Source organism: Zalophus californianus, chromosome 12, assembly GCF_009762305.2.
Source record: "Zalophus californianus isolate mZalCal1 chromosome 12, mZalCal1.pri.v2, whole genome shotgun sequence".
NCBI classification, from domain to species: domain Eukaryota; kingdom Metazoa; phylum Chordata; class Mammalia; order Carnivora; family Otariidae; genus Zalophus; species Zalophus californianus.
In genome coordinates this window covers 967,248-980,000 of record NC_045606.1, presented here as the reverse complement: position 1 = coordinate 980,000, position 12,753 = coordinate 967,248, and the positions used below count along the sequence as shown (strand labels likewise).

The window sequence follows — 12,753 nt, the reverse complement described above, 5'->3', positions numbered from 1 at the left end:
TGTGCTGCGCAGGTGCACCACAGTGATGTGTGTTGTGCTGGCCAGAGGCATCATCTTGAATTTTACAATCACTGAGAAGTTTGAGATAAGTAACTGAGAACGAGCTTGAAAACCCACGGGCCATTGTTCAGGCCCTGCCACGCCCAGGAGGCCGAGCAGGGACCGCGAGCTTTGGCAGGTGCAGGCCCTGAGTGGGTGGAAAGTGTCTGCAGACCGACTGGACACACCGTGGCCCAGGGGTGCAGGGGGCCAGGCGTGCACGACTTCTGGAATTCACAGAGCCCACCACAGTTAGCAGGGAAGATGTGGTTTACAGACGGACACAGGCAGGGAACCCCAGCTCCCCCCGAGCCATCTCTGTGTCCAGGCACTGGGTGGACGGGCCTCGGGGCTCCCGTGGCTTCAGGGCTGCCAGGCTTGTCGCTGGCGGGGGGATGGCCATGGTCTCACGCTCCCCTTCTCCTCCTCACAGGACAGGAGTGGAGGCCCAGGGCAGGCAAGGCTGAGTGCTAGAGGAGGGACCCCCGAGACAGGGCTAGCAGATGTTCTCAGGACAAGAGGGCGCGGGGTTAGGACCCAGTCACAAGTTCTGGGGAGTCAGGAAGCACACACGGCGGGGCTCCAAGGAGAACGTAAGCGGAGTGTTGACACGGATGGACTGACGTGGGGTCCGCACAGCCACTGGCCAGACAACGAGGCCTGGAGGGTCAGCGCTGGAGGAGGGAGCTGGGGCCACGGGGGCATCCGGAGGGGCTTACACGGGACACCAGGAGCCGTCTTCTAAAGGAAGCAAACGCTGACCCCCAGCCCTTGAAATAAAAACTGTAAAGAGGCAGAAACCTCCCTCTTGAGAGTTCTCGCACCCTCGCAGCCCCCCCCTCCCATCTTTGGGGTGAGGTCCCAGACGTGAACGAGGAGGCCCTTGGGCACAAACGCTGGTGTGTTCTTCTGTCAAGGTGAACAACCGGTCAGCACTCCATCCTCATCGGCCAGGGCCTGGGCCCCCTCCCGAGGGCAGTGAGCAGCCAAGGGCCGCCTGTCCCCCACCCTGCCCCCATTCCTCCCAGGAACCCCCCCCCCACGTCTATTTGCTACAGAGCTATCCTGGTAGGAGGGCTTCTAACCCACCGCAGTTGGGGTATCCAAGGGGCATCCTCGCCCCTTGTTCAGACGTCCCAAGGGCCACTCACCCAGCTGGAAGACCACCGCCCCCAGTGAGCTAGGGGTTCCCCCACCCCGCACAGAAGAGCCCCTCAGAGGGATTTCTTGCGACGGGAGATCTTTGGAGAGCAGGCACACTTCGGGAAGACCAGGTGGGGGCATCTGCCAAGCACCTGTCGCACCACCTGGAGAGCCCCACGGCTCGCCCCTCCATGTCAACCATGGGGACCAGGCGTCCCCATGTCTTTGCAGAGAGTAGACTGTCACACCCCCAGCCACCTAATGACACAAACTCACCACTCCGGAGGTTTTCCCCAGAGTCACTGTCTGAACTCATGGCCACAGGTGTGCAGGAAATGGTGGCCACATGGCTTAGCCCCTACCACGCCGAAATGAGAAGGGAGGCGGGCAAGGGTCACTGTGAGCCTCCCAGAGACAAAGGTGACCCCAGGCCGGAGCATCAGGCATGGGAGGGGAGAAGGAATCACTGGCCACACAGAGCCCAGACGGCACCCTGGGCCCCCCTCCCAAGAAGCCCGGTCCGTGGGCCCACGGGGACAGTGAAGTCATCATTCACACAGGAAGGACACGGTAGAGGTCACCAAGCGGGCTCTCCAGGACAAAACCTGGACCAGGTGAGTGAGCAGTCGTCCAGACAGAAGTGCCCCCAGCGGACGCGGGCCACCCTGGCCCAGCCCAGGGAGCCCCGGGCTGCTTCGGAGGAAGGGCCCTGGCCACAGATGCCAGTGGGCACGCAGATAACTGCCCAGCCTCCCCGGGGGCCACACTCGGGCTTTGCAGGCTGGACAGGGACACAGGAAAGAAGCTGCCTGATGTGTGTTCTCCCAGACGGCCGTGTGCGTTCTCAGAGGGGCCCCTTGGAAGGGGAAACATAACAAAAACATAACCCAAAACAGGTCTGTACCAACTGAGAAAAAGCACCTTAAAATTTAGCCGGTCATTGCCCATTGCCTCCCAGCGATCCCTGCACACCCCCTGGTCACTGCTCCCATGCTCATGTGGTCACTGCACCCCACGTCCCAGGGGTCACTGCCCCCACCCCCGTGGTCTCCAGGACAGCACCCCCCTCCATAGCAGAACCCTGGGCTCTGCCCACCTCTCCAGGCTGCCCTCTCACCTGGCACGTTCTCCCCTCACCCTGTGTGCTGGGCAGGGTCACACATACGTGCGTGCACACACAGCACGTGCGCCCGCCATGCATGCAGCGTGCAGCTCTGGGGGGACTGTGCTGTCCCCCCGGGGCTGCCCCTCCCATGGTGGCCTCTGCCTGAAGGGTTTCCCTCTGTCCACTGGGCAGCCTCCTGACCCCAATCCCAATCAGCGCCCTGCTGACCTCGCTGCTCAGCGTGCGTTTGACGTTTCCACAATAAAAACAAAACAAGAACAGATCATTTAAAAAAAAAACAAAAGCAATTCCGACAGGCTCTCATGAGCTGCTGCCTTGGGTCTCCCGTCCCCTGAAGCGGAGGACCACCAGGGCTGTGGCCACCACACCCAGGGGCCGATTCCCAGGGGCTCCGGCAAAGTCACGGTGGGGCTTCCTCTGTGGTCCCTGATGGCTTTACCAGGGCAGCTCCTGGCGTGAGGGCCTTCCGCCCCAGCCCAAGCTCACCTGCCTGCTGGGGCACGGCCCCCTCTGTGCCGCGGGACAGCTGGGCCTCTGTGTCCCCAACCGCCTGGCCACAGCCCTGGGACATTTCGACATCTTCCTGTACCTTTGGACCCCCAGACACTCACTCTAGCCACAGAGGGGCTCTCCCGTCACTGCCCATGTCTGATGCCTGACCCCAGTGGACTTTGGAAATGAGCCCCACCCCACAGCCCCCCCAGAGCACAGTCAGATTGTGGGAGATGCCCCTAATGTCTGGTAAGTGCAGGTCTGCTGCAAAATAAGAATCAGAGATATTCTTAAACCCTCAGGCTAAACGGATGCATCCTGGAATGTGCTCCCTGGCTGGTCCTTCATGGAGCTGGGCGCGCGGTCCACCGTCCGCAAGTGAGGATCCCAGATCCCTCTGGTCACAGCTGCCTCCCAAAGGCAAGGCGTTAACAAGAGAGCGCCTCCCTCACACAGGAAACCAGGCAAAGACACGGAGAAACGCGCACCAACAACCCCACAGAAGGTCACCAGGCGGGGTTGCCATGGCACGGGGCTGGAGAACGTTCCAGAGCAGATGCCCTCGCCCAGATGTGAGCACAGCGTGAGGCTGCCAGTGCAGATGTGCGAGCCCGCCGCCCCCCAGAAGGGCGCACATTCACACGGGCAGACGGCGCTGGGAAGACCGCACATGGAGAGGGCACCTCAGGGCCCACACCGGACACTGTGGGCCTGTAGCAGCCACACTGCCCGCACAGTCACCGTGGACTGCTCCTACCTGGTCAGGCCCCCCTCCCAGCCCCACTCCCCACCAAGAGGAGCGCCCCTAACTCCAGACCTAGACTCACAACAGCCCTGCTGCTGTCCCTCCACCCAAGCTACAGGCCCACAGACCCCACCACAAGCCTGGAGCAAGGTGGGTCCTGAAGGCTGAGAGCAAAGTAAGCGGCCTCAAACCCACGCATCCAGACCCTGCAGGTCTCAGCGGGACTCAGGCCTCTGAATGCTACCAACACATGCACATGCACACATGTATGGGTAAACACACTCACGTGCACCCTAGGATGCACATGCATGTGCACAAAACTCATACGTGTGCCCACTAAGGTGCAGGCACATTACATCTGTGCTGAGTCCTACATGCATGTGCACACATGTACATGCACACTCGTGTGTGCACCCACAGAGGCCCCACACGGACAGCACTGGGAAGCAGGAAGTCCTTCCCTCATGAGCTGGGTGCCTTCCTACCGGTGAGGGCTGGAGGCAGCCTGGACCCCAGCACCTCAGAGATCAAAGCAGATCCTGCCACCCCCAATCCAGGAGCACAGAGTCCAGGGTCTAGGGAACAGAGGAGGACCCAGGGAGGATCCAGGTACCGCAGTAAGGGACAGCCTGCCCCACCCCTCACCCCATGCATCGGGGGGTGAGGGGGGCACAGGACGGGAGCCTCAGGGGCGTGGACCCAGGCTGGGCAGGGGGCCCGGCCCTTGTCGCTGTCCTCATGCTCTAGCCCGCTCACCTGACCTCCCCACCCAGATGAAGCCCAGGCTGGCTCCCTTCCTGGGTGATCTCTGATGCCTCCCAAGGTCACGGACTGGAGGGCCCTGTGCCCCATACCCTTCCTATGAGAACGTGGTAATGCTAATATATAGGGGTAACATGTGGTTTGCACAAGCGTGTGCCGGTGGGTATGTTTGTGTGTGTGTGAATGTGGACAAATGTGAGGACGTGTGCATGAAGCGTGAGTGCATGACTGTTTGTATGTGCATGTGGGGGGTTCGTGTGTGTGTGTGTGTGCGTGTGCACATGCATGTACGTGTGCCAGACAAGGGGCCGCACGTGACCAGCACTAAGTGGGACTAAGGCACCTGTAGCCGGGTGACACGGGTCTCAGTCCAGACAGGCCGCCCGCCACCCGAATCCCGGGCATCTCTTCCAACCTCCAACCAAGACCAGACACGGGTTCATGGAGTCACAAAGTTCGCAAGTCACAAGGGGTGGCTCTCACTGCGCTGAGCGCTGGCCCCATGCCCAGGGGACAGGAGGGTGCCCGAAAATGTACCTGCTCCTACAAAGCCATGGAGCCCCCAAAAGAAACCGAGGCACGGGGTAAGTACCCCACCTGAGGCCCCACAGCCAGGAGCTCCACCCCACTCTCCACACCGCCCCATTTGAGTCAGGAAATGCCATGAGGACGTTTCTGGACTCTGAGTCTGCAGGAGCACAACCCAGAATCTCCGTCCACCTGGGAGCTGAGCCCTGGCCCTCCAGACCTCAGAGAGGGGACAGGAGAAGGGCATCGCGCAAGGTCCATCTGCTCCCAGGAAGGGCAGGCAGGCAGGTGTCACTGTAGGTGGGGACCGTGGCAAGCAGACATTTCCCCACGGACACCACTCCCGTCTGAGCCAGGCAGCAGCACCCATGCCCACTTGTGGGACCCCTGCACACCACTGCATCACGGGGACCAGAAACAGAAACCAGATCAGACCCCTCTCCAAAAAGGCTTGCAGGGCCCGGCACTGTTTTCCAAAGAAACAGGAAATGCTCTATGTGCCGCCCCCAGCTGCCCTTTCTTGCACGCCCACCTCCCTGGCTGAGCCCCAGGCCTCCTCTGTCCGGGATCTTGGCTGGAGCACACTGACCTCAGGAAGCCACCCTGAGCCCTCCGTCTGCCCTATCCCCTTCACACGCCCCCGAAGGTCACACAGACTCCCCCCACCAACACAGACTACAGTCCCAGGTGTTGACCAGTGTCCCCCCCACAACCAATAAATTCCTGGAGCACAGCGGTCTCGGTCCCACTGGACCCCCCAGCCCCTGGCCCCCAAGCGTGGATCACAGAGCTATCCAGAAAAGACGCCCCCAGTGGGTCCACCAGTGGGGGTCGGACTCCAGCCCACGACAGTCCCTGGGTCCTGCAGTGGCAGAAGCACCCCTACCAGGAACCTGCTGGGGCAGCAAAAAATAGTCCCCAGGACTCTGCTCTGAGCAGGTGCCAGCCCTTGTCCGAAGCCAGGATGTGTCCCCTCAGCGTCCAGGCCCCATTTCCCGTCAGCCCAATTCCTGTGCCCTGGCCTGAGCCATTCCAGGTACTTCTTCAAGTTAGGGCCAACTGCTCTGGCGGGAGGCTAACAGGAGTCTCCCAGGAAGCAGACCAGGTTATGCGGAGGGAACCCAGGGACCCACCGGGCAGATGTGGGAGTGCAGCCTGTGGGGGATCGGGTGTTCCTAGCGGGGTGCCCGCTGGACACAGACCTGCAGGCCTGGAGGAGACACCTACCACCACCTGGGGCTCAGGGAGGGTCAGGGCCCTGAGTGTGCAGAGTGACGGAAGCCCGAGGTGGAAAGAGCTGAGACCTGCCCAGCGACCAGAGGCCTGGAGAAAGACGGTCCAGCCAAGGCCAAGGAGGCTGTCTTTGGGGTCACTCCTCACCAAGGCAGAGAAACCCACTCCTCGCCTTCATACAGCCTGGTGGGAGCCAGGAGGACCCACCTGTCCCCCTCCCGCTTCCAGCCCCCACCTAGCAGCCCTGGGTCAGCCAAGGCAGTTGGATGCACCAGCAGGTGAGCGCACAAAGTGACAGGGCCCAGCCAAGATGGGGGAGGAGGAAGGAGGTAGCAGCGTGGGGGAGAGGCCCGCCTGGGTAAAGGGCCTGGCTGCTGGGTGCAGGGCAGCAGGGGCAGGAGGCCTGCAGAGGGGGGTCCAGCCGAGGCGGAGCCCAGCTGGAGGAGGGGCCCTGCTGGGTGAGGGCCCAGCCGTTAAGCGAGGGCAGCAGGGGCGCGGCCTGTAGGGGTAGGGACCAGGGGAGCGGTGCTGGGCCCCACCCAGGTGGAGTGCGGGGTGGGGTGACCCAGAGGAGGCAAGAGGCGGGGCCAGGCCGGGGGCGGGGCTGAGGGAGTGACGGGGGTGGTCGGCGGGGGCGGGGCCAGACCGGGAACGGGACGCGTTGGAGGGAGTGACCGGCGCTGAGTGGTCGCCGGAGGCGGGGCCGGCGGGGGGCGGGACGCGGCGGAGGGAGTTACGGGCGGCTGGGGCGGCCGCCGGGGGCGGGGCCCGACCGGGGGCGGGGCATAGGTCGGACGACTCCCCGGAACAGGAGAGCCGTAGCGCGGGGAGTGGGCACAGCCCGTGGGGGAAGCGGGCAGCGCATATCTGGGCGCGGGCCCTGCTGTGAGCGGCCTGGGCACCTGGGCTCTGAGGGCGGTGACATCGCTCCACCTGCTTGCAGCACTCGAGCTCTCCCCAGACCTCAGATGACCTGGAGGGGCACAGGGGAACTCCCGCCAGCCCCCACTCGCCCACGACGATGGTGCTTTCTGTTGCCCTACCTGACTCTCAGACCTGGGGAGGGAGGAGGCACGAAATACGTCACTTACATTGACAGGCAACCGAACTACACCATTTTGCACAGGGCAGTGGCCCCTGGATGGGTCCAAGAAGATACAGTCATCTCACCCCACCCTGGCCAAAAAGTGGGCATTGGGGGCCGCGGAAGGGGGGGGGCGAGGGAGAGGCCGCCCAGGAGGAAGCTGGAGCTGACCGAGGCGCACACGCACGGCATGTGAGGGGCAGGGCTCCGGAGGGATCTCCTGTGGGGGCACCTGAGCCAGCTGCTTCTCTCCAGACACACCCCGCTGCCCCCACCACCACTCCAAGGCCATGACCTTGGCATGCACACTTCTGACTCTGCTTCCCCACCACTGCCCCCCCATCTTCAAGCACAGTCACTCCCTCCTCAAGCTGCACCCTTCAAGTCCCCAAGTGCCACCACAGGGAGCAGGGGTCACACACGTGGTGTCTCCCCCTTTCCTCCTCCTCACCCCCCAGGCCCCCCTGCCCCACCCCAGGTCTCCAGCCTGCCCCAGCCGGGCATGCCCGCCCCACTGCCCCAGAGCAGACCTCAGGGGTTCCCCAACATGATGCCTTTGGTTCTGACACATTGCTCAGTTAAATAAAAACGAATTTCTGTGCTTCACGTGGATACAACCAGTGGGCAGGGGGCAAGGGGCAGGAAGAGGGAAGGGGCCCAGTCTGGTCAGTATTTCCGAGACTCCTCCTGGGGGCGGGGCTGGGGGAGGGGGCATAAGACCCTCTCCCTAAACTCCTTGTGCCCTAGCTGAGAGCAGAAGCAGGAGCCCCTCCCAGGGAAGGGTGGCAGAGCAGCACCCCGAATTTCAACCATGCAGTCCCCGACCTCCTGGGTGCTCTCAGCCTGTCAGCCTGGGCCAGCCTGGGCACCACAGGGTCCTCAAAGCACGCGGCCTACATCCCAGAGCTCCGCACACCAGGGCGGTGCAGGATTGCTGCAGGAAACTCCCGGAGCTTCCCTGTGGAGGGGCAGAGGCTCTGGGGGCCTCCCTTGTGACCCCCGGCCTCAGTGCCCCAAGCAGGAGCACCTCTGTCCCTCCCGCGGCACGGACACTCCGCCCAGGAGGTACAGCAAAGGCACAGACGGCCTCGGTCACCCGTCACCCTGTCCTTCTGGGCCTCCACCTTATGTCCTGCCCCAAACCAGCTCCCAAAGAACATGGGGCTGTCTGCACGTGACCGCACTGCAGGGTAGCCGGGAGGGGATGGAGCAGCCAGGAGGGGAGGCCCCGCGTGGTACTGGTGGCTCCCACCTTCCCCACTGGCCTCCCGGCCCATGCGCAGACTCCATCCCCGGGGCAGCACCCAGGCCCTGCACCACGTTTGTCTGCGCCCACCCCATCTGTTTATCCACATCCCCGCCACCGGTAGCGATGCGCGGACCTGAACAGGAACATTCTAAAGATGCCAGAACAACTTGGAGGAGGCAGGAGACTCTGAATACGTGCTCTTCCAACACGAGTTTTCCACCTGCATGCCGGCTCTGCAGGTAAGGGAAACTGAGGCTCTGTGCGGGAAAGCTGTGCATTGCCCAGAGAGCCAGCAGCAGCCAACCCCAGATGTCTGCTCCCTAAGGACCCATGCTCTCAGGATAGGCTCCCTTCCCCCGAGAATACAGGGGCTCCTCTTATCCTGAGAGCAGAGCTCCCTGGGCCCAAGGCACCTATACAGTCCTTCCTCTCCCTTAGTTCTCTAGAAGGAATGACCAGAAACTGTATAAAAAAAAAATTGTTTCAGAAAAAGACAACAGTACAGCCTTTCACTGAGCCAGCTGAACCCCGAATACATCCGATCTCGGGCCTCCCCTCCCCACCCTGAGCTGACCTGGCCGCTGGGCCTCCCCGTCTGGTCCTGGTGGGGAGGTCGTCCTGCTGGGCCCCCCCCCCCCAGGCTGTGAGGACCAAACACACAACAGATGGGAGGGTTGTAGGGGGAGGGGTCCAGGAGCACCTCCTGAGGGCGGCTCGTAAGGCCACAAGCAGGAGGCCTGCTGGAGAACCCTCCAGAACGGAAGCCCCCTCCCCTCCCTGGGTGCAGGGTGCCCTCTGCCCTCCTCCCTTTTCTCTGCCTCACCTGTCTCTGGCCCTCACCCCTGCTTTCTCCCTCTCTCCCCACCTCCACAGGCCCCTTCCCCGGCACCCCCTCTGCCAGCCCCCTTCCTGCATTCTCTCCTCCTCCCCCTCTCGCCCCCAGCCAAGCTGGCCTCTCCGGGCCCTGAAATGTACATCCAGGCATTGTGTCTGGGCCCGCCTGGGCGCCACAGGGTCCCCAAAGCACGCGGCCTACATCCCAGAGCTCCGCACACCAGGGCGGTGCAGGATTGCTGCAGGAACCCGTCCATGGCCCCTCTGACCATGTGCGTCCCTGGCATCACCGCCTGAGAGCACCTCCCTGGATCCTCAGGGGGTCCCTCCAGACCCTGCTGTCTGATTCCCCTCACCCCCGCTTTTTCTTCCCAAAGCTTGCTCTGTCCAGGTTCCCCCCACACCCCACCTCCCCCATCGCCTCCATCTGCCACATTCTCTCCCTAGATGGGCTTGCCCACCCCATCGGATTCCCCCCATCCTCCTGCCAAAATGCTGCCAGAGGCAGAAACAAAACCCTCCTGCAGGGCCCTCCGAGCCCCAGTGGGCTGGGCCGGGCTACATTGCCACAGGCTCAGAGAGCCAAACACAGCAAAGACATCCGCCTCCAGCCTCCCAGGTCCCCGGCTGGGGAGGGGCCCACGGGAAGCAGGCAGCGTCCTTGTCCTTCGCTATGGTCTCACTGGCTCGCCCGGAAGGCAGGGACAAAGTTCGGTTGCGGCCAGCCTCGGTCAGGCCCCGGCAGGGCAGGGGCGGCAAGGACCAGAGCCCCGTTCGACCTTGGCAAACCTGTTTTTCTAGACCAGAGACGGGTCCACAACGGGCGCCAGAGAGAATGGTGGGGACCCAAGTCCTTGTACCCTCCCCACATCCCCGGGGTGCCGCAGGCTGGAAGGGAGACTCTGCCAGCCCCGCACGAGGTCCAGGCACACTGGAGAGGAGCCCGGAGCTGTGCGCACAGCCCTCAAGAGCCCTGCCCGCCCGGCCGATCCCGCGCCCACTTTCCGTCCCTCCTGCGGGATGCCTGCGACCAAAGAGCGCCAACCTGGGCTCTGGCGGGGCTTGGCGGCTCACCAGCTGCCTGACCTTGGGCCAATCCTTGCCCTCTCCAGGCTCCCGTCTCCACAGCCCACACCCAGGGGAGCTTTGTGGATGGCAACTCGGAAAAGAGCCCGGCCGTAGCAGCCCCCACCGCGTCCTCAGCTCGCTGAGTGACCTTGAACGCCCCCCTACACACACTCGGGGCCTCAGTTTCCCCACCTGCCCAATCTGTAGATGCGCACCCGGCCCCCCCCCCCGGTGTTCCCCGTCCCTCCCGGGCAGGCGTGTATCCCAGACCCGACGGAGGGCGCGCAGCGGCACTTACTGTCCTCCAGAGACGCGGGCGCTTGGCGGGCACCAAGGTGGCCGTGACCAGCAAGTGCGAGGCGGCCACCACGAGCCCGAAGCCGATGGCCAGCAGGCTGCGCACGGGCAGCAGGGCATAGGACACGAAGGTGACCAAAAGGAGCTGCCAAACGCCCTGGTCGGCGGCCGCCGGCCCCGAAGCCGCGCCGGCGTGGGTCCCCGCGGGGCGGCCGAGCGCGAAGGGGCAGCAGAGCAGCGCGAAGGTGAGGCTGAAGAGCAGCGCCAGCTGGCCGACCTGCTGCAGCTGGGGCACCTGCAGCGAGCGCACGTTGGTGACCACGAGCAGCGCCAGAAAGAGCACGCAGTGCGCCGGGTGCGAGCCCCTGGCCAGGCCGGCCGCGGGCCCCGGCGCGCCCAGCAGCTCGGCCAGCGCCAGCGCGCCCGCCAGCCCGCTGAGCACGGCCAGCGCCTTCAGCGTGGCCGCCTGCTCCAGCCGCAGCGTGTAGCCGCGGAACAGCGCCTCCAGCTCGGGGCACGCGAACTCCTCGTTGCACGCCCGCAGCCCGCGCCGGCCGCCCGGCCGGGCCGCCCGCTCGGCGCCCCCGGGCTCGCCCGCGCCGCCTCCGCCTCCGCCGCCGCCGCCGCCTCCGCCTCGGCCGCGCGGCGCCCCCGCCATCTCAGCGCCATGCGGCGGCGGCCGGGGCGCCGGGGCGGGCGGGCGCGGGCGGGAGGCGCGGGGCGCGGCGGGCAGACTCGGGGCGCCGGCTGCCCCGCGCGCGCGCGCGCCCCGAGCGCGTCCCCTCCCGCCGCCGCGCCTGCGCACTGCGCCGCCCGCCCGCCCGGCCGAGGTCCTCGGGCGGCCGCGCTGCGACAGCCCCGCCGAGCGTCGAACCGAGGGGCCGCGTGACCTCGGCGCCCGCCGCGCCCCGAGCCTCAGTTTCCCTTCCGCCGGGCGGCGCAGCCCGCTGGGCCGTCTCTTGGGGCGTGGAAAACGCAGGAATCCTGCGCTATGCCCTGGGGTGGGGCAGGGGGCTCCATCCTGCCGAACGTGTGACCCCTCCCCCCCAAGTAAGAGCAGGCCCCTTGGCTCTAGAGGAGCCCGGGGGTGGCACCGCGGGGCCTGCGACTCGCCCTCCCGCCCCCGGCGCCCCCACGCGGGACGCTCGCGCCCTGGTCCTGCGAACCCCGTGAACGAATGTGGGGGCGCGCGGCGTGGGACCGCACCTCCCGGCTGCCGGACATACAGACGGACAAGTCAGGCCAGAGTCCTGGCTGGCGGCGAGGCTGTGGGTGCAGAGATGGGGCGGGAGGCGCAAGGAAAGGGACACTGAGTTTGCCCCACGGGGGCGGAGGGGGGCGACCTGGAAACCGAAGTGAGGGCGGGCTGTATGCTGCCAACAGGGGACAGATGTAGGTGCGGTGGTGTCCACGCTTGTGTGGGTCCCCCCACCGCTTCCCATCCCGCGGCTTATGCTCATTGACTCCAGGGGAAGGGGCTCTGTGCAGCGCTTCCACCGCATTGCCTTCCTTGGCGCTCCCAGTGGGCCCTGGTGCCTCTGTGCGCCCTTACACACCAGGAAGAGGGTAAGCAGCCGGCCCCAGGAGGTTTGCGGAGAGGTAAGGATTCCGGGCAAAACCCCTGACCCCTCCGGTAGCCCACGCTACCTCTTGTCCACCGCTCCACATGCATGGAGCGGGACCTAGGGGTCCCCTAAAGTCACAGAGACCAGAGAGCCGGAGGCTAGCCCCTCTGCAGGAGGTCCTGCCCAGGTGACCTCCAGACACCAAGATTTAGCTGGTGTGGCCCAGGTGTGGGTCTGTTTTTCAGGCACTCCAGGGATTTCAGTAGGCTGGCTACGTGTTGTTATATGGGCTCAAGGTCTACAGTGTGGGACGTTGGTATTAGTCGGGCCGCGTGAAGTGGCCATTTTTATACAGGACACATCGTGGTCACCCATCAGCTCTGATAGGTATAGAGGTGGCGCCTCACCGTCGGCCTGGCCAGGAGCCCTCACTGTTCCATCCCCAACAGCTCACATGAGCACATGCTTGGTGGCCACCCGGTCCCTCCTCCTGGACAGGCCTCCCCATGCAGGGCCCCTGCTCTGTGAAGCCTTCCTGACTCCCCAACCACCCCAGTTCCCAGTACCCCTAGTACCCAGTGCTCTATC

The 12,753-nt window shown here is 64.7% G+C and overlaps 1 protein-coding gene across 1 annotated transcript in view; it reads right to left on the bottom strand.

Moving 5' to 3' along the window:
- Positions 1-11,258, bottom strand: part of ADCY1 (adenylate cyclase 1) — a 111,718-nt gene extending 100,460 nt beyond the window's left edge. Inside the window, exon 1 of the mRNA XM_027574144.2 lies at positions 10,602-11,258. Coding sequence (XP_027429945.1) covers positions 10,602-11,258 — 657 coding nt within the window. The remainder of the gene's footprint in view (positions 1-10,601) is intronic.
- Between the last annotated feature and the right edge of the window lie 1,495 nt (positions 11,259-12,753).